At 44.5% G+C, this 19,185-nt stretch overlaps 2 protein-coding genes across 3 annotated transcripts in view; both read right to left on the bottom strand.

The window, feature by feature from the left end:
- The window catches only part of chchd6a (coiled-coil-helix-coiled-coil-helix domain containing 6a), a 234,671-nt gene extending 233,458 nt beyond the window's left edge, over positions 1–1,213 (bottom strand). The window contains exon 1 of one of the 2 annotated variants that reach the window (XM_056273813.1): positions 1,031–1,213. In XM_056273813.1, coding sequence (XP_056129788.1) covers positions 1,031–1,114 — 84 coding nt within the window. In that variant the 5' untranslated portion in view covers positions 1,115–1,213. The remainder of the gene's footprint in view (positions 1–1,030) is intronic. The other variant, XM_056273814.1, reaches the window with a different exon arrangement.
- A 1,568-nt stretch (positions 1,214–2,781) lies between these two features.
- On the bottom strand, positions 2,782–18,452 carry LOC130108428 (E3 ubiquitin/ISG15 ligase TRIM25-like). The gene is made up of 5 exons (XM_056275343.1): positions 17,948–18,452; positions 16,059–16,263; positions 8,711–8,850; positions 7,914–8,081; positions 2,782–3,490 (listed from the first exon to the last, which is right to left on the bottom strand). Exons 1-5 carry the CDS (start codon positions 18,364–18,366, stop codon positions 2,782–2,784), a joined length of 1,641 nt encoding a protein of 546 aa, XP_056131318.1. The 5' UTR covers positions 18,367–18,452.
- Positions 18,453–19,185: the final 733 nt, after the last annotated feature.

Here is a 19,185-nt window from a genome sequence, read left to right as displayed (position 1 = left end):
TGTATTTTGTGTGTTCAGAAAAGTGACCAGCTGTATTCAGCAGAACCATTCCCTGACTCACTGTGTCACTATGACTCATAGCATCTGAATGTATGGGCTGGCCAAAGTGGCCATTTCATTAACTATTACCACTGTGGCTGAACGAACACGTCTGCAAACATATCTGCACGGAACTAAGTCGAGACTACAAGAAGTCAGTCAAAGCAACGGTTTTTGATTACCATCTGACGTTGTTTGCACTTATTACAGTTGGTTGTTTATGGCAAAGTAAGCTTTCGATTCACCATCTTATCGTAGTGCCTTGCTAGTCCAATCCATATGAGGTCAACTTAACAATAATGACTTTAAATACAAAACGTTGTGTGTGTGTGTGTGTGTGTGTGTGTGTGTGTGTGTGTGTTTGAACGTGAAATGCAACTCGCCATGCGTCACGTGGGGAACAGCCAGATCAAAACAATCACAAGCTAGAAATGAATGTACAGGATAATAAAGAAGGCAGTTGAGTCCATGGTGAAATTAAGAACATTTAGGAGCATACAAGATGTTAAAAGTAACATTCTACGACAGAGAGAGACAGACAGACAGACAGAGAGAGAGAGAGAGAGAGAGAGAGAGAGAGAGAGAGAGAGAGAGAGAGAGAGAGAGAGAGAGAGAGAGAGAGAGAGAGAGACAGACAGACAGACAGACAGACAGAGAGAGAGAGAAACAGAGAGAGACAGAGAGAGACAGAGCGAGATCGTAACGAGAAAACAAGCTACGGAGCCCACAGTAAACTAGACTGTGAGAGTTTGGGGCGTTCAGCAACATGTCAAGTCTGTTACGTCTGCACATCCATTCATCTGCCCGTCGTGTTTAGCTTCTCCATTTGTGTTTATTGATCAAACCGAGACCAGTGGGTGCCGTTCAACACCGCCACACACGTCAGCTAGCTAGCCCGTCCAGGCTGTAAAACCCCATGGAGTTGTGTTTACTGTTAGCTAACGTGAAGCATCCCCGGCGTTACGAGCGTCGTTAGCTAGCACTGACCCACCTTGACTCCACGGAGAATTCTCACCCTGTCCTCCTCATCCACACCGAAAGACACTTTTCTGGCGGTACTTTCCCCTGACCCCATTTTGTAGGATGTTCTGTGCGCGGCGGGGATGTGATTTAAAAAAAAAAAAGAAATCTATCGTGGGAATAAGCTCGAAACTGCGTCCTGTTCCAATGACAGGAATTTTGACAGACGAGATACTGGGTTGCCAGGTTTCGCTCAAACTATCCCCCTATATACAATCCGTCAAATCCTCAACGTTCCTCGTTGTCGCCACAATAAAATCAAACAATTACAGGTGTGAATCTAGTTATTTCCAGACTTGTCTTCCTTTTGTTCACACATCTATATATAAAACTTTATTCGTGTACCGGGGCTTCTTATTACTTGTGTACTCGTTCAACTGATTCTTAAACCTGGCAACCCGGTCTCTTAGTAGTTGACGTTGGTGCCCCGTTGAACCAATCCGTCAGTGATACGGAATGCGGCTAGAACACAGCTGATATGGAAACCGCTGGTTGGGCACCTGCCTGCCTGCCTGCCTGTCTGTCTGTCAGGGGGTCAGACAAATCAACACACAAACACACCCCCACACATCATCATTTACCATGAGCCAGAATCATTGAGTGCCAGTAGCTTCGTTGCCAACAGTTTATTTGTTGCATAACAGAACATGTATCTAATGACAACTACATATTTAAGGTGTACCTATGTGTTGTATACCAAAAAAAGAAAAGAAAAGATAAACCCCAAACAAGAACAAACAAAAAGCAAATGTGCGCTTTTATCAATCATCCTATTAAAATGTCAAAAATGCAAAGATATTTATCATGTCAATATGTCAAACATCATCCACACAGGAGAACAATTGCTACATCTAATACATTAAGAGAGCGTAGAGGTCCATAAAAATCCCTCTTGATCATCCGGAAAAATTACATGCAGTACGGTGAATTGATAATGTTGAGATTCTTTGTAAACAACATTACCTCAGTTTATGTAAATCAAAATAATGACATAGCCCAGTAATGCCCTGACATTGCTTAGCAAGCACACCCTTATGTGTTATGATACAATTACTGAAGTTTGAAAAGTAGTGAAAGGAAAAGTGAAGGGAATATAGTACATCTCTCCCTCCTTTTTTTTAAAAAAATTTTTAAGTTTTGTTTTTGTTTTGTTTTTTACATGGTGACGGTGGTCGCGTGGCTAAGGTCCTGGGGCTGTTCCGGTGGCATCTGGACACTGCTTGGCATCCTCCTCATCATATTCTTCATATATTTTATTATTCCATTATAATTCCGTTATCCTCTTGCAATGTTGTATTGTGTAAATTGTGTAAACACAACATCCACTGCACATTGTGTGTCTTGGGAGAGAGATCCCTCCTCTGTTGCTCTCCCTGAAGTTTCTTCCTATTTTCTCTCCCTGTTAAAGCGTTTTTTTAGGGAGTTGTTCCTTATCCGATGTGAGGGTCTAAGGACAGGGTGTTGTGTTGCTGTAAAGCCCACTGAGGCAAATTTGTGATATCGGGCTATACAAATAAAATGGACTTGGCTTTACTTATAGCACATACATATTTCTAAAAACCACTTAATGATATTTGTCAGACCCTACAGCATTTTAACATTAAAATATGTAGCATGATTTGTGCTCACATCCCACTTTGGGACGATTCACAACACAAACGCTCTAAAAGAAGCTGAAGGTTCTTCTCCTTCTCCTTTAAAACAGCATGTAGTAATCTCGTGTTACACATCACTCTGCAATGTGATCCATGACTCTGGAGTGGTTGAGTGGATGCTGAACGCCGGGTACACCGGCTCTCTGAACACGGCCCTGAAAGTGTGGAGGTGCTCCCTGTGACCTTTGGTACTGTGAAACATCAACGTCCCACCCTCATAATCCAGTGCCAACTCGACTTTCACCGGCTGATTGGTGGTGTTCCCCAGTGCTACGTTGGAGGAGGCGTGGCAGGCGGTCAGCTTCTTGTTCTTCCACTGCAGTCGCCAGGAGACGGTGTTGTGGCCCAGTCGGCTGTGGTCACCGCGGCGCGGGATGCTCTTGTAGCACAGCCCCAGGGACCACATGCTTTGCTCCCCTACTTCTACCACCCATACGTGCTCCCCTGTTGAGAAGCCCTGGCTGCACAGGACCTGGGGCGCGCTCGTAAAACGCTCCGGGTGCTCCCCGTAAGACTGTTTGGAGGGGCTGTACTTGACGGTGCGCAGGTCATTGGAAAGCGTCAAGCTGGGGTGGACGGTACAGAGGCTGAACGTGAGCTCCAGGGGGTTGAGGAGGATATGCAGGGTCTCAAGGAGACGGGTCATTTCGTAGCGGAAGTCCTGCGTCCGGAGGCCCACCTGAAGCTGCTTGGTGTTGAGAGGGGACTTCGAGGGTATCTTAGAATGAATGGCGCCTGTGATGATGTCCCTCAGTTGGGGTTCAATGAGCAGGAACCTGGGAATGAGAAGCAATATTTATGTATGCCTCTTTGCTGTTGGATGATGACTTATGTGTACTGTAAAGTTTAACGTAGGTTTTTGCTATTTTTGTTTTTCTCTGTCTTGTTTTTAAATGTATGTATTAAATGTATGTATGTATTAAATGTATTGTTTTTATGTGGACCCCAGTAAGACTAGCGTGCTTTAGGGCACAGTTAAAGGGGGATCCCGATAAATAAACATAAACATAAACATAAACAATATTTCAGGTTTCCCTTCTTTGCCCTGCTATTTTATGCTCTTCTTTGCTTTTTTTCTTACTTTGACTTGCCGATCTTTACTGAAGTCTGTAGAAATGTATGTCTTGCAAATATATCTAAAGTCCAAAAAAGCATATACACTCATAGAAAACTTCTCCTGTGTTTGTGTCCTGAATAAGAAATAAAGACAGGTAGTCTTACTCACTGTTTGTAGTTTTGTTGTGAAATACAAAATTTCTGACAGGGCATTCCTCAAGAACTAAACAAGATTTGGGGCATTGACATGGGGATGGATGGACCCTTCATGTTTGCTAATTGGGAAAGCAAACAATATAACTCTGTAGTATCTTAACACTGTGTAAGAAAATGAAATGAATTCCAGTCGCTGCTCCACCTCCTCTGCTGATCCGGGGAGGGCTGCAGACTACCACATGCCTCCTCCCATACATGTGATTCCCCATGCTGGTAGGCAACAGAATAGACCGCCACGCCGCCCAGACGCCACCTTATGAATTCTTTTACAATGAATAACAGATAAGAAGCCATCCAAAGCTGCCAGCACAGGGTCATACTTGAATATATATGCCTCTAAAATGATCTGAAAGATAATTATTGCACTGTAAAAACAATGTGTTTTATAAAACCCGGGAGCCTTTCTTCAATACACGAGTCCAGCGCTCTCTGTTATTATGACAAGAGGACTTTTATATAGGTCTGGATCTCATGTCCCCTTCACTTGGTTAATGTTTCTGCTGAGGCACTCATATTGTGATGTAGCGTCCTGTATACACGTTCGTATATGTGAGCTGAAATGTTTTTCCATTTCTTTTGTTATTTTGAAGCCTCTTTTTTTTTTTTATTGACAGGATAGTGGAGAGAGACAGAAAACAGAGCAAAGGGGGATGACATCCAGTAAAGGTCCTTAGCCATACTTGAATTCGCTGCCATAAGGCCTGAACCCATGTGGCATGCACTTATAATGCACCAATAAGCATTATGATTGTACTCGTTGCTATCATAATCTGACTTTGTACATAATATGTACAACCGATGCTATAAAAGAAGGACATTGAAAAACATAATTGTTAACAAAAGAACACAGCCACTGAGGATGCACAAGCCAGTGCATTCTTTGTGCTGGCCCCAAGCCAGGATAAATGGGAGGGGGGGAGGTGTCAGGAAGGGCATCTGGCATAAAACCTTTGCCAAATCAAATACGCGGATCAGAAATCAGATCGGTCGAGGCCCAGGTTACCAACGACCGCCACCGGTACTGTTGGCCAGCAGGGTGCCGGTGGAAACTATGCTGCTGTTGGGCGAAGGAGAAGGAGAAGGAGAGGGAGGAGGCATGTCCAGAGACAGCGGGAGAGGAGGAAGGTTAGGAGTGTGGAGGTGAGAGTTGGAACTTTGAATGTTGGCACTATGACTGGTAAAGGGAGAGAGCTGGCTGATATGATGGAGAGAAGGAAGGTGGATATGCTGTGTGTGGAAGAGACCAGGGGGAAGGGAAGTAAGGCTATGAACATCAGATGTGGGTTCAAACTCTACTACCTTGGTGCAAATTGGAGGAGAAATGGGGTAGGGGTAATTCTGAAGGAAGAGTATGTCAAGAGTGTGCTGGAGGTGAAGAGAGTGTAAGACAGAGTGATGAGTATGAAGCTGGAAATCGAAGTTGTGTTGATGAATGTTATCAGCGCATATGCCCCACAAGTTGGGTGTGAGATGGAAGAGAAGGAAGAATTATGGAGTGAGCTGGATGAAGTGGTGGGGAGTATACTCAAGGAGGAGGGAGTGGCGATAAGAGTGGATTTCAACAGACATGTTGGTGAAGGGAACAGAGATGATGAGGAGGTGATGGGCAGGTATGGTGTCAAGGAGAAGAATGTGGAAGGATAGTTGGTGGTGGATTTTGTGAAAAGGATGGAAATAGTTGTGGTGAATACATAGTTCAAGAAGAGGGAGGAACACAGGGTGATGTATAAAAGTGAGGAAAGCGCACACAGGTGGACTATACATTATGTAGGAGGCGCAATCTGAAAGGGATTGAGACTGCAAGGTGGTGACAGGAGAGAACGTAGCTAGGCAGCATCGGATGGTGGTCTGTAGGATGACTTTGGATACCAAGAAGAGGAAGAGAGTGAAGGCAGAGCTCAGGATCAAATGGTGGAAGTTGAAGAAGGAAGACTGTTGTGTGGAGTTCAAACAGGAGTTAAAACAGGCACTGGGTGGTAGTGAAGAGTTGCGGATGGCTGGGCAACCACTGCAGAAATAGTGAGGGAGACAGCTAGGAAGGTACTTGAGTGTGTCATCAGGACAGAGGAAGGAAGATGAAGACGTGGTGGTGGAATGAGGAAATACAGCAAAGTATACAGAGGAAGAGGTTGGCAAAGAAGAAGTGAGATAGTCAGAGGATGAAGAAAGTACACAAAAATACAAGGAGATGTGGAAAAACCTAAAGAAAGAGGTAGCGAAGGCAAAGAAAAAGGTGTGTGGTGAGTTGTACAAGAGGTTAGACACTAAGGAAGGAGAAAAGGACTTATACCAATTGGCTAGACAGAGGGACTGAGCTGGGAAGTATGTGCAGCAGGTTAGGATGACAAAGGATAGAGATGAAAATGTGCTGACAAGCGAGGAGAGTGTTGGGAAGGTGGAAGGAGTACTTTGAGTGGCCGATGAATGAAGAAAATGAGAGAGAGAGAGGGTTGGATGATGTGGGCATAGTGAATCAGGAAGTGCAGTGGATTAGCAAGGAGGAAGTGAGGGCAGCTATGAAGAGGATGAAGAGTGGAAAGGCGGTTGGTTTAGATGCCATATCTGTGGAGGCATGGAGATGTTTAGGAGAGATGGCAGTGGAGTTTTTAACTAGATTGATTAACACAATCTTGGAAAGTGAGAGGATGCCTGAGGAGTGGAGAAGTATACTGGTACCAATTTTCAAGAATAAGGGCGATGTGCAGAACTGTAGCAACTACTGAGGTATAAAGTTGATCAGCCACAGCATGAAGATATGGGAAAGAGTAATAGAAGTTAGGTTAAGAGGAGAGTTGATGATTAGCAAGCAGCAGTATGGTTTCATGCCATGAAAGAGCACCACAGATGTGATGTTTGCTTTGAGAATATTGATGGAGAAGTATAGAGAGGTACATTGCGTCTTTGAGGATTTAGAGAAAGCATATGACAGGGTGCCGAGAGAGGAGGTGTGGTATTGTATGAGGAAGTCGGGAGTGGCAGAGAGGTATGTAAGAGTGATGCAGGGTGTGTATGAGGGCAATGTGACAGTGGTGAGGTGTGCGGTTGACATGACAGATGGGTTCAAGGTGGAGGTGGGATTACATCAAGGATCGGCTCTGAGCCCTTTCTTGTTTCCAATGGTGATGAACAGGTCGACTGACAAGCTCAGACAGGCGTCTCCGTGGACTATGATGTTTGTGGAGGACATTGTGATCTGTAGTGGGAGTAGAGAGCAGGTTGATGAGAGCCTGGAGAGGTGGAGGTATGCACTGGAGAGAAGAGGAATGAAAGTCGGTAGGAGCAAGACAGAACACAATAAGTGTGAACGAGAAGGAGGACAGTAGAATGGTGAGGATGCGAAGAGTATAGGTGACGAAGGCATATGAGTTTAAATACTTGGAGTCAACTGTTCAAAGTAACAGGGAGTGCAGAAGAGAGGTGAAGAAGACAGTGCAAGCAGGGTGGAGTGGGTGGAGAAGAGTGTCAGGAGTGATTTGTGACAGAGGGGTACCAGCAAGAGTTAAAGGGAAGGTTTACAAGATGGTAGTGAGACCAGGTATGTTGTATGGTTTGGAGACAGTGGCACTGACGAAAAGACAGGAGGTGGAGCTGGAGGTGGCAGAGTTGAAGATGCTAAGATTTTCATTGGGAGTGACGAAGAAGGACAGGGTTAGGAACGAGTATATTAGAGGGACCGCTCAGGTTGGACGGTTTGGAAACAAAGCAAGAGAGGCAAGATTGAGATGCTTTGGATATGTGTGGAGGACAGATGCTGGGTATATTGGGGGAAGGATGTTGAATATGGAGCTGCCAGGGGAAGAGGAAAAGAAGAAGGCCAAAGTGGAGGTTTGATCTGCTGTGGCTACCCCTAACTGGAGCGCCAAAATGTAGTAGTATTAGTAGTAGTAGTAGTAGTAGTAACAGATTTGTTAATAAAAGAACACTCACCTGTGTATAAATATGTGCTTGTCTGTCTCGGTGAGGGTTTGTGAGACACTCTGCTGGGCCTCCATTAGCCGTTGATGCTGTTCCTCCAGAGCCGTTAGGCCATTCTGCCAGCTCTGCCGCCGCTGAGCTTTCTCATCCCCCAGCAGCACACTGAGTCGCCCCTTGTACCTGAGCATCAAAGATACTTCGCAGTTGTATTCAGTAAAATCAGATTACCCACAATGTTGGACTGTAGGTTATTTTGGGGCAACAGAGATTGCGGTAGTTCTACAGGTGCACCCAAACCATTCTGCCCACTTTGTCTGTAATAGTACTCTGCAATACGTAACTTATATATACTCTATGATGTTATAGGGGACTACAAAAGCTCCCTTGCTGATCTATTACAATAATAACTAAACCCTAGAGCATTTTAGTGAGTTTGCTGACTACTACAAGTTAAAAGCCTTTTAAAGGTTAAAAGCATGGCAGGCTGGTACTCTGTGGTGTTAGCATAGCAGGACAAAGACAGCTACGGCTAGTAACATTGACAGGTCTGTTTGATTTAGGTGTGCCAAAGAACCAGCACTGACAGTATTGTTGACAATTTTTTATGCTTTCTGTCTGTCAATCCTAAAAGGTATGCTGGTACTCCTGCAACAAAAATACCATGATGGTTCAGTGTTATTCCCACCTATTAATCTTTTTCAACTTTCTCTTTAGTGTGCAGTGTACCCCTTTGCTTTAAGGGTCCGTATTGCAAATGGGTTTAAAGCCCCTATTGCTAAGTATGGCTGTAGTAGAGGGATGCATATTACTTGTCCACCAGCGTAGCCATGCTGTCCATCACTGTCACGGCCTTGTTGACCAGTCTGTCTCCTACGGCTTCAGAGGCTCCTTTCTCTTCTGCTGCCTTCTGCAGGAGGTTCTCCGTCAGCTGCAGTCTGCGTGACACCACCTCCACACAAGGAAAAGAATAGAGGAGTACTTTTGGTGATTTTCTTTTCCTCACAGGTAACATGTTTTTTGTCTGTTTGTATTTCTCGATCACTCAAGGTGAGAAAGACAACAGTGTGGTTGGCCTTCACTTTTGGACAAGTCTGCACACAAATAAATGTTCTGCTGTACTGTGATTTGAGTTAAGCTCGTAGATTTTTTTTGTCTTCACTTTGATACAGACACAAAGAATCCAGTCATGTCAACATGCTAGTTTTGTCATACATATACGTTCTTGTCATTCAGCGGATATGCTGTTTTCAAAGACCATCTGGGAAGTCAGTTGAACATGGCAAAGGACCTATTTTATATATGGTTCCCCCAAAAGCACCAAGTTCAATCTTGTCATCATTTAAGACAATGAAAACCTTTCTGTGTAACACAACATGCTATACTACTACTACTACTACTACTACTACTACTACTTTCAGCTGCTCCCGTTAGGGGTCGCCACAGCGGATCATCTGTTTCCATTTCTTTCTGTCCTCTGCATCTTCCTCTGTCACACCAGCCACCTGCATGTCCTCCCTCACCACATCCATAAACCTCCTCTTTGGCCTTCTTCTCCTTTTCCCTGGCAGCTCCACATTCAGGATCCTTCTCCCAATATACCCATCATCTCTCCTCCACACATGTCCAAGCCATCTCAATCTTGCCTCTCTTGCTTTGTCTCCAAACTGTGCAACCTGAGCCGTCCCTCTAATATACTTGGTCCTAATGCTGTCCTTCTTCCATCACTCCCAATGAAAATCTCAGCATCTTCAACTCTGCCACCTCCAGCTCCACCTCCTGTCTTCATTATTCCCTTGCTGGGTATATTGGGAGAACGATGCTGAATATGGAGCTGCCAGGCAAGGAAAAGAGGAAGGCCAAAGAGGAGGTTTATGGATGTGATGAGGGAGGACATGCAGGTGGCTGGTGTGACAGAGGAAGATACAGAGGACAGGAAGAGATGGAAATGGACGATCCAACAAAAACAAAGTTTTGTATGGCACCTTCAAGGACCCGAAGGACACTTTATACTGGATAAGAACAACAACAAAAAAAGATTAAAACAAACACTAAAAGATTATAGAACAGAGGGCTTTGTAAAAAGGTAGGTTTAGAGCCGCTGCGTCGACCCCTAATGGGAGCAGCCAAAAGTAGTAGTAGTAGTAGTAGTGGCTGCTGCTTATTATCAGTCGTTATGAGGACAAGAAAACAGTAGTAAATATTACAACTTTTTTTATTAATGTTCTGACTTACAGGAAGCAATCGACTTGCCTTTTAGATTCTGTGGATTATCTCAAAGACTGTAAATGCCCCTGGCAACACACTATCAATACGACTTGCTCATTAAATGTAACCAAAAAAAATCTCTTTGGTGTTTTGACACTGGTCATTCAATTGTATCAAGTAAATAAAAAACTTTTGAAACTTGGTTTATATAGTATGATGTACTCCCAGATGTTGAAATAGTCCGCCAGGGTAACTCAACACTCCCCACTTTTATTTAAATTTTGTTTATTGGGTTTAGCAAAAAAAACATACAATTGTGTCATCAGAGCATTTATAAAGAGTAAAAAAGTATATATTCCTTCTATGGAGATATTATAAAAAAGTGACAAATTATTGCTCAACACCATAACAACTTAAAGAAACTAAGAAAACAAACAACACAACCACAAAAAACACAAAATACAAATAATAGATAAACGAATAAAAAAAAACCCTCAGTCAGCTAATAATAAACCGTGTCAATAGTAGACACTGACAGTCAGTGCAGCAGCATATCACCCACGTCACAACAAACTCAATATTAATACCCATCTAAACTGCAAAAGCTGCTTCAATCAGGGATAAGTGGGGAATTCATTTTCTGAACAAATTGAAAGAATGGACCCCATATTTCCCCAAATTTATTGGAGGAGCCACTTAATGAAAATCTGAATTTTTTTTCCCTCAATCTAAGAAAACAGAGGATGTCTCCCATCCAGTGGGTGTGAGAGGGAGATACAGCTGATTTCCAACTGGTCAAGATTAATCTTCTAGCCAGTAGGGTGACAAAAGCTAAAATGTCATTTTTGGATTTAGAGAGGGGAGACAATAGTTGGGGGGACATAGCACTGAGAGCATTTGGTTCTTTTTTTCCCCAATTATCTCTGACAGGGTATTGAACATTTCTGTCCAGTAATTATGTAGGGATTGGCGAAGCCACAACATGTGTATGAGGTTTGCAGGGGATTGCTGACACCTATCACAGGCTGGTGATACACCGTCATAGAGCTTAGACAAGTACGGTGTACCACTTTACACTCCCAAATCCTCCTCCCAAAAGGTCTTCATAGAGTTAAATGACTCTGGACGTAAAAGATTAATTTGGTTGTATACATATGAAATTGAGCCTTTCAGGGTTGGGGCTGGTGTCAGAAAACCATCTAGAATGGACTCATGGAGTAGGTTGGGAAACATGGGGAACGTGTTACGGGCAAAGCTACAGACCCGTAAATATCTGAAAAAATGTTGCCTGGGAAGTGAAATTCTGTGCGAAAGGTGCTCATAGGATGCAAAAACCTTATCAATATACAAGTATTGTCACCAAGAGTTGACCAAATAAAGAAAGCACAGTCTGCTAGGGAAGGAGGGAAAACATGATTAGCAGCTAATGGGCTATAGGTAGAAAATGACTGTAGACCAAAATATCACTTAAACTGAACCCAGATCCTAACAGAGGTTTTAACAATTACATTTTTAGTATAGGGAGAAACAGAAGAGTGAATACGAGAGTGTACTGGAGCCTTCAGTGATACCAGTTTGGTGGAGTTTACCTCTATATCCAGCCACGTCGGGGGACGATCAAAGGCCTCATACTGAAGCCAGTATTTAAAAATCCTAGTATTGGTTGCCCAATAATAAAACCTGAGATTCGGTAAAGCTAACCCTCAAGTGGCCTAGGCCTTTGCAAATAATGTTTACACAGCCTAGGAACCTTCTTGTGCCAGATAAACTCCAAGATCAGGCTATCCACTTCACAGAAAAAGTTCTTGGCAGACTGTGAAGGCGTGCAGACATTGGAGGAAGAATGATCCAACTGAGGTTTAAGTCAGCAGTTGAAGTGTCCTCCCTTTAATTAGTGTGAAGACATATCAGGGAGCGTCAAGAAATAAATGTTTAAAAAAAGCATCATCATCACAATTGGGAGCATAAACGTTAGCCAAAGCCACGCAAGTATCATGAATCTGGCCAGCAACTATGATGAATCTACCATTAGGATCAGAGATAAAATTTGAATGAACAAAGGGAGCAGATTTATGCAGCAGAATAGCTGCACCTCTTGATTTGCCCAGAAATAAGGAATGGTAAGTCTGACCTACCCAACCCCTCCCCAAATTCAAATGATCTGAGGCTTTGAGATGAGTCTCCTGTTAAAAGATTTTGTGGGCACCCAGGTGGTGGAGATGGTGTAATACTTTGCTATGTTTTGTAGGGTTATTGAGCCCTTTACAGCTAAAACTAGTGAATTTTTTCCCTCCTTTTTTTCCCCCAGTTGTACTCGGCAAATTACCCCACTCTTCCAAGCCGTCCTGGTTGCTGTTCCACCCCCTCTGCCAAGCAGGGGAGGATTGCAGACTACCACATGCTTCCTCCAATACATGGAGTTTTGCTAGGGGGGCGTAGCACGTGGGAGGATCACGCCATTTTCCCAGTCCCCCCCCCAAGCAGGCGCCCCCACCAACCAACCAGAGGAGGCGCTAGTGCATTGACCAGGACACGTACTCACATCCGGCTTCCCACCCGCAAACATGGCCACCTGTGTCTGCAGGGATGCCCGACCAAGCCGTAGGTAACATGGGGATTCGAACCAACAATCCCCGTGTTGGTAGGCAATGGAATAGACCGCCACGTTACCCAGACGCCCCCAAAGCGAGTGAATTTAATGTCTCTCCCATTAGACAACGCTGTTAAATTTGGTTGGGTCATAGCTAGGTGTTGGAAATGTTATAGAATGGCTAGAGTGATGGTCTGCAGCAATTCATAAAACAGATACCTGACTGATGGAAAAAGAAAAAACAAAAACACACATATACAGTGCATCCGGAGTGTATTCACACCCCTTCACTTTCCCCACATTTTGTTATGTTACAGTCTTATTCCAAAATGGATTAAATTCCTTTTTTTTCTCATCAATCTACACACAATACCCCATAATGACAAAGTGAAAAAGGATTTGTAGAATTTTTTGCAAATTTATTAAAAATAAAAAACTGAAATATTGCATGTACATAAGTATTCACACCCTTTACTCAGTACTTGGTTGAGGCACCCTTGGCAGCGATTACAGCCTCAAGTCTTCTTGGGTATGAAGCTATAAGCTTGGCACACCTATATTTGGGGTATTTCTCCCATTCTTCTCTGCAGATCCTCTCAAGCTCTGTAAGGTTACATGGGGAGCGTCGCTGCACAGCTATTTTCAGGTATTTCCAGAGATGTTCAATGGGGTTCAAGTCTGGGCTCTGGCTGGGCCACTCAAGGACATTCACAGACTTGTCCTGAAGCCACTCCTTTGTTGTCTTGGCTGTGTGTTTAGGGTCGTTGTCATGTTGAAAGGTAAACCTTCGCCCCAGTATGAGGTCCTGAGCACTCTGGAGTAGGTTTTCATCAAGGATCTCTCTGTACTTTGCTCCATTCATCTTTCCCTCGATCCTGACTAGTCTCCCAGTTCCTGCCACTGAAAAACATCCCCACAGCATGATGCTGCCACCACCACGCTTCACTGTAGGGATGGTATTAGCAAGGTGATGAAAGGTGCCTGGTTTCCTCCAGATGTGACACTTGGCATTCAGGCCAAAGAGTTCAATCTTGGTTTCATCAGACCAGAGAATCTTGTTTCTCATGGTCTGAGAGTCCTTTAGGTGCTTTCTGGCAAACTCCAAGCGGGCTGTCAGGTGCATTTTACTGAGCAGAGGCTTCCGTCTGACCACTCTACCATAAAGGCCTGATTGGTGGAGTGCTGCAGAGATGGTTGTCCTTCTGGAAGGTTCTCCCATCTCCACAGAGGAACGCTGGAGCTCTGTCAGAGTGACCATCGGGTTCTTGGTCACCTCCCTGACCAAGGCTCTTCTCCCCCAATTGCTCAGTCTGGCTGGGCGGCCAGCTCCAGGAAGAGTCCTGGTGGATCCAAACTTCTTCCATTTACGAATGATGGAGACCACTGTGCTCTTCGGGACCTTCAAAGCTGTAGTAATTTTTTTGTACCCTTCCCCAGATCTGTGCCTCGATACAATCCTGTCTCGGAGGTCCACAGACAATTCCTTTGACTTCATGGCTTGGTTTCTGCTCTGAAATGCACTGTCAACAGTGGGACCTTATACAGACAGGTGTGTGCCTTTCCAAATCATGTCCAAGCAATTGAATTTACTACAGGTGGACTCCAATCAAGATGTAGAAACATCTCAAGGATGATCAGTGGAAACAGGATGAACCTGAGCTCAATTTTGAGTGTCATAGCAAAGGGTGTGAATACTTATGTACATGTAATATTTCAGTTTTTTATTTTTAATAAATTTGCAAAAATTTCCACAAAACCTTTTTCTCTTTGTCATTATGGGGTATTCTGTGTAGATTGATGACAAAAAAAGGAATTTAATCCATTTTGGAATAAGGCTGTAACATAACAAAATGTGGGGAAAGTGAAGGGGTGTGAATACTTTCTGGATGCACTGTATGTACCCCCACACCCCACACAGACTCTTGCAGAAGCATCCCTCAAACTGGATGCACGCAACCCTCCCCTCAATGGTACAAACTGTCACGCCTCATAGTGGCTCTATTATCAGTGTACCTTCAACTATGTGGGCATTCCTTAAAGAACCGCGACTAGTTATGACCCCAAGAAAAGGTGTTATTATTACATGTGCTAGTAACTGAATGAGATATACACAATTAAACATCAAAAGTGCATATAAGCAATCTTGTAAACAGTAAAGACACAAGCAGGATGAACTTGCAGCGTAAGAATCAGCTGTGTCGTTTAGAAAAGGCACCCGCGGGGTTATAATTTCTGCAACTAAGGTAATTATACACCTCTAACCAGCCAAGGTGCATTCAAGTAATCACAGTAAACAACTTCAGAGAAAAGGAAAAGACTACAAAAAAAAATCACCTTGCAACCACAGACCAGTGACAACGTTACTAAAACAAGGCAGCCGATGTGAATGGGAAATGTAGTCTTTATAACTCGCAGCAACGGCTACTTAGCCAATTAGCGTATCCGCTAAACAGTGTCTGGAGCGACTCAGATTGATCGGATCGGTCGAGGCCCGGGTTAACAACAGCCGTCATCGGTGCTGTGCCCTCACAGGGTACCAATGGAAACTAAAATCCGCTGTGGCGACCCTTGAGAAACAGGGCACAAGCCATAGAAGTATCTGAAGTGCATACTTTCTTTATGTTTTTCTCAACAAAATCCAATGCCGGATCTTCAAATTTAGTTTGTCCACTGGGCAAGGTGATGGGTAATGCTGCCGGGTAGAGAAGTCCAAACGTACTGTTCGGGCAGGAGTGAATCTCCTTCTCCACTTTAGCAAAGCCGGCCCGTTTCCCAGTCACCGTTGGGGGGGGTTGGGAAAAACTGAGATCCTCATACCGTTGTGTGAGAGAGGAGAAGCTTCCCCAGCTCGGCGCAGGATTTGGTTCCGAATTTGAAATAGATTTACTCGGATAACAAGTGGACGGGGAGGTTCCCCGTCCTTGGGCCCGATCCTTGGGCCCATCATCCTTGGGCCCATCGTAGGGCACGATGGGCTCGGTCCAGTATGGGGTTGTCATCAAGTCCAAGTAGATCTTGTAGGAGTTGGGCCGCAAACTCGGTGGGGCGAGGGCCCTTCAAACCCTCTGGCAAGCCCACCAGACAAACATTATTCCACCTACTCCCCAAATGTCTAACCTTCTTTAAATGCTTAGAAAGATTCTTTCTCTCCAGCTTCACCTTTATTCTTGAGTAAACTGATGTGTGTATGTCTTTCAAGGCGTGCATGTGCGGTTGCTTTATTGTACACTGGTGTTGGAAAGCATCTGCTCTGTTAGAGTACTAACACTTAAATACAGTCTAATCACAATCTATCTATCTATCTACCTGTGATGTTTATAGACTAGTACATGTCAGAGTCACAGAGAACACTACAGTGGTACCTTGCAGCGGCTCTCCAGCGCTCGTCTCATCTCCTCTTCAGCGACATCAAACGTGAGAACATCGTGCTTCTGGTGAAACCCCTCGATGAAGCACGTGGCGCACAGCAAGGTCATGTCGCTGGAACAAAAATACTCCAGGGGCCGTCCGTGGGTGGTACAACCCCTTAACCCCAGCTCTCTCTGGGGCTCAATGATGGAATGGGACCTGAATATGGAAGATTTTATTGGACTTTAATAATTGTAATCCACAGAAGACAATCCAAAAATATGTACCATGTTCCACAAATACCTCACTATCCACAAACATGTACTTTTTAATTCAAATACATTTTATTTAATGGCACCTTACATCATATATAGAACAACCAACAAAGCAGTAAAAAAAAAAACTCCAGTACAATCAACAATAAAACACAATAAGCAACAGAGCATAGCTCAGCAAGGACTTAAATCAAGAGCAGATAATGTAGTTAAAGTGAGTATGCTAGTTTTAAAAGGTGGGTTTTAACAGCAGTTTTGAATTCTGTAATGGAGTCCAGTACGCAGATGTGACGGGGAAGGGAGTGCCAAAGTTTGGGTGCAGTAGCTTAGAGGAGAAAGCCCTGGCACCCGTTGTGCTGAGGTTGATGGCTGGTAGTGCCAACAGACCTGCTGGTGAGGACCACAGGGAGCGAGATGGAGTGTAAAACTGAAGGAGGTCTGTCAGATAAACGGGATAGATTATGAAGACCTTTGAATGTTAATAATAAAATGTGAAAGTTAATCCACTGTGACGCAGGAAGCCGGTGTAATTGAATCAGGAGGGGAGAAGAAATGTTCATCTCGCCAACAAGAACTCATTTTGACATCTCGTGTGGTTCTGTCATTTGGACAACTTTCAAGTTAAGCCCCCTGCTTCAAGTTACGCCCCCTTCACGTTACGCCCCTCTCTTGCACTCCACAGACAGACACCCCCCCCCCCCTCAGTTTTTGGGTGGCCAAGATGGAGTCCAGCCAGTTGGGCATGTTTTTACGGAGTTTTTATGGAGTCCCCTTACGATAGTACCGTCAGCTCATGTGAGGAAATGTCGCCACCTGCTGGCGTAGTTACTAACTGTACCTCACATATGTGGATTTTTGCTACAGATCTGTTGCGGGTTACCTGATAGGGCTATTACCCGGAGGGTTTTTCTGTGCACTGCAGGGACCATTTCATGACGATTACTGGCAAGGTAAAGGGAGGTGGTTTAAGCTTTTTAATTAACAATTCATGGTGCACTGACTGACTGACTGACTGGGAATATTCCTCTTGAACGTGTGATCACTGTGCAACAAACTAAACAAACTTCCTCTACTGGTGGGGAAGAAGAGAGACTTTTCTTCATCTTGCGTTTGGTGCTTAGGGAAATTTGGCTGTTTGGATCAGTACCGGCGCCCCGGTGGCTCACCCAGTAGAGCACGTACCACATAAGGCTGAGTCCTTACCGCAGTGGCCTGGGTTTGAGTCCGGCTCGGCTCTGCTGCGGTACGAATTGGACAAAAACCCGCAAACAAATAGGAGGGAAGTCACAGATTTCACGTGGCTCACAAACTGACAAGAAGCGACCCACAAATGCGCAACCCCCCCCCCCCCCGTTCAAAAGTACAAATGGATCCACAAATGCATAAAGATGTATTTGCTGTGGTGAAACTATATTTGTGAAACATAAAACATTTTTATATGAAATTAAAATACGTGTTTACAGTGTAAGTTGTACGTATTTGCAAATCGCTCTGCTTTTTTTGTGTGGATATGACTTGACGCGACACAAATAAAATACATATTTGTGGATAGTGAAATATTTGTGCATCGTGGATTGTCTTCTGTGGGTTACAACTATTTAGGTCCAATAAAAACTTCCATAGCCTACCTGAAGGATTCCCTCTCGTTATGCCTCTGAAGATGCCTGGCACACAGGGACACCTCGCACCTCAGACAGGTCTTCACAGCCGGCGTGTGTCCTTCTATGCACTGGTCACAGGCAACCTCCACGCTCTTCCCCATCTGTGGGTGGCCGTCTAATGGAGGTGCACTGGCTTTGTAGCCCTCGATAATACTGCAGAGTTTGAAGTTCTTCTGCAGGGCTTCCATGCCCCCGTACTCCTCGCGACACTCGGGGCAGCGTGGAAGGGTTCCGTCAGTCCCCCCTGCTGTATCAGAGACCTGGCGGATGCAAGCCAGGCAGTAGTTGTGACCGCAGGGGAGAACCACCGGATTAGAGAAAAGCTGAAGGCAGATGGGGCAGCTTAGTTCATGGGCTAGCACCTGCTGTGGTTTAGAAAAAGACATGCTATTGACTTTTTTTCTGTCCCCTTTGTCTTCCTTATATACTTCTCAGGCGCTCACCTGGCTGCCGTACCTCATTAACTTGTATCTCTCACCACCCCTCTTCTTGGAAATGAGCAGTTTTACCTGCCGGGCTTAGTTCCTCCTTTCTTTCAGCAAGGATCTGTCTCTCTCTCTGTCTTTATTCAGTCCTCTCCTTACTCCTGTATCAGTACACTGGTAAATCAGCTGCCTGACAACGTCCTTGCTAGATAGGTAGCGGAGCGAGAAATATGTGTTGAACAGCATTCCAAGAGCCTCCGTCGTCGGAGAGCTTCTGAGAATTTATATCATAATATGGGCCGCAGTTGACACTTAAAATATTCTCCACCTGATGCAGACATCATTGGAATTCACTGAGCGAGTGCGAAGTAATTAACGCATCAGTACCATGAAGGAAGGAACAAACAACTCACTTAAGGAGTAAGATGAACGAGTATCAGTGTCTGAGAAAGCCTGGTTCACAGGGCACCTATTGTGTGTGTGTGTGTGTGTGTGTGTGTGTGAGAACGGGAGAACTCGGGATTGTACATACAGCAGAAACACATGCATTGACCTGTTGACTGTAAACACCGAAGGGGGGGGAAAGGCTGTCACTTTCACCTTCAGGAAATGGGCGTACTTGTTTTAGGTTTGAACAACTAATCCGATGTATGTAGGGCGAGTGGGGGAGAAAATGCAATGTTAATGTAGGTTTGAGGGCACTCACGAAATGAAACGAAACATCATCTGCCCCAGCCCACAGCACTGCAACACAAAGACAAAAACACACGTCCAAAAACT

This window comes from Lampris incognitus, chromosome 2, assembly GCF_029633865.1.
Source record: "Lampris incognitus isolate fLamInc1 chromosome 2, fLamInc1.hap2, whole genome shotgun sequence".
In the NCBI taxonomy this organism is placed as follows: domain Eukaryota; kingdom Metazoa; phylum Chordata; class Actinopteri; order Lampriformes; family Lampridae; genus Lampris; species Lampris incognitus.
Note: the sequence above shows the minus strand (reverse complement) of the source record. Positions and strands in the feature narration are given on the sequence as shown.

Excerpts from the sequence above, each read along its gene's own strand:
- LOC130108428 (XM_056275343.1), bottom strand. The coding sequence starts at position 18,366 with ATGTCTTTTTCTAAACCACAGCAGGTGCTAGCCCATGAACTAAGCTGC. Across the intron at positions 8,082-8,710 it reads ATGGCTACGCTGGTGGACAA|GTACAAGGGGCGACTCAGTG; the intron begins GTAATATGCATC and ends TTTGATGCTCAG. Across the intron at positions 3,491-7,913 it reads AAGCACATATTTATACACAG|GTTCCTGCTCATTGAACCCC; the intron begins GTGAGTGTTCTT and ends TCTCATTCCCAG.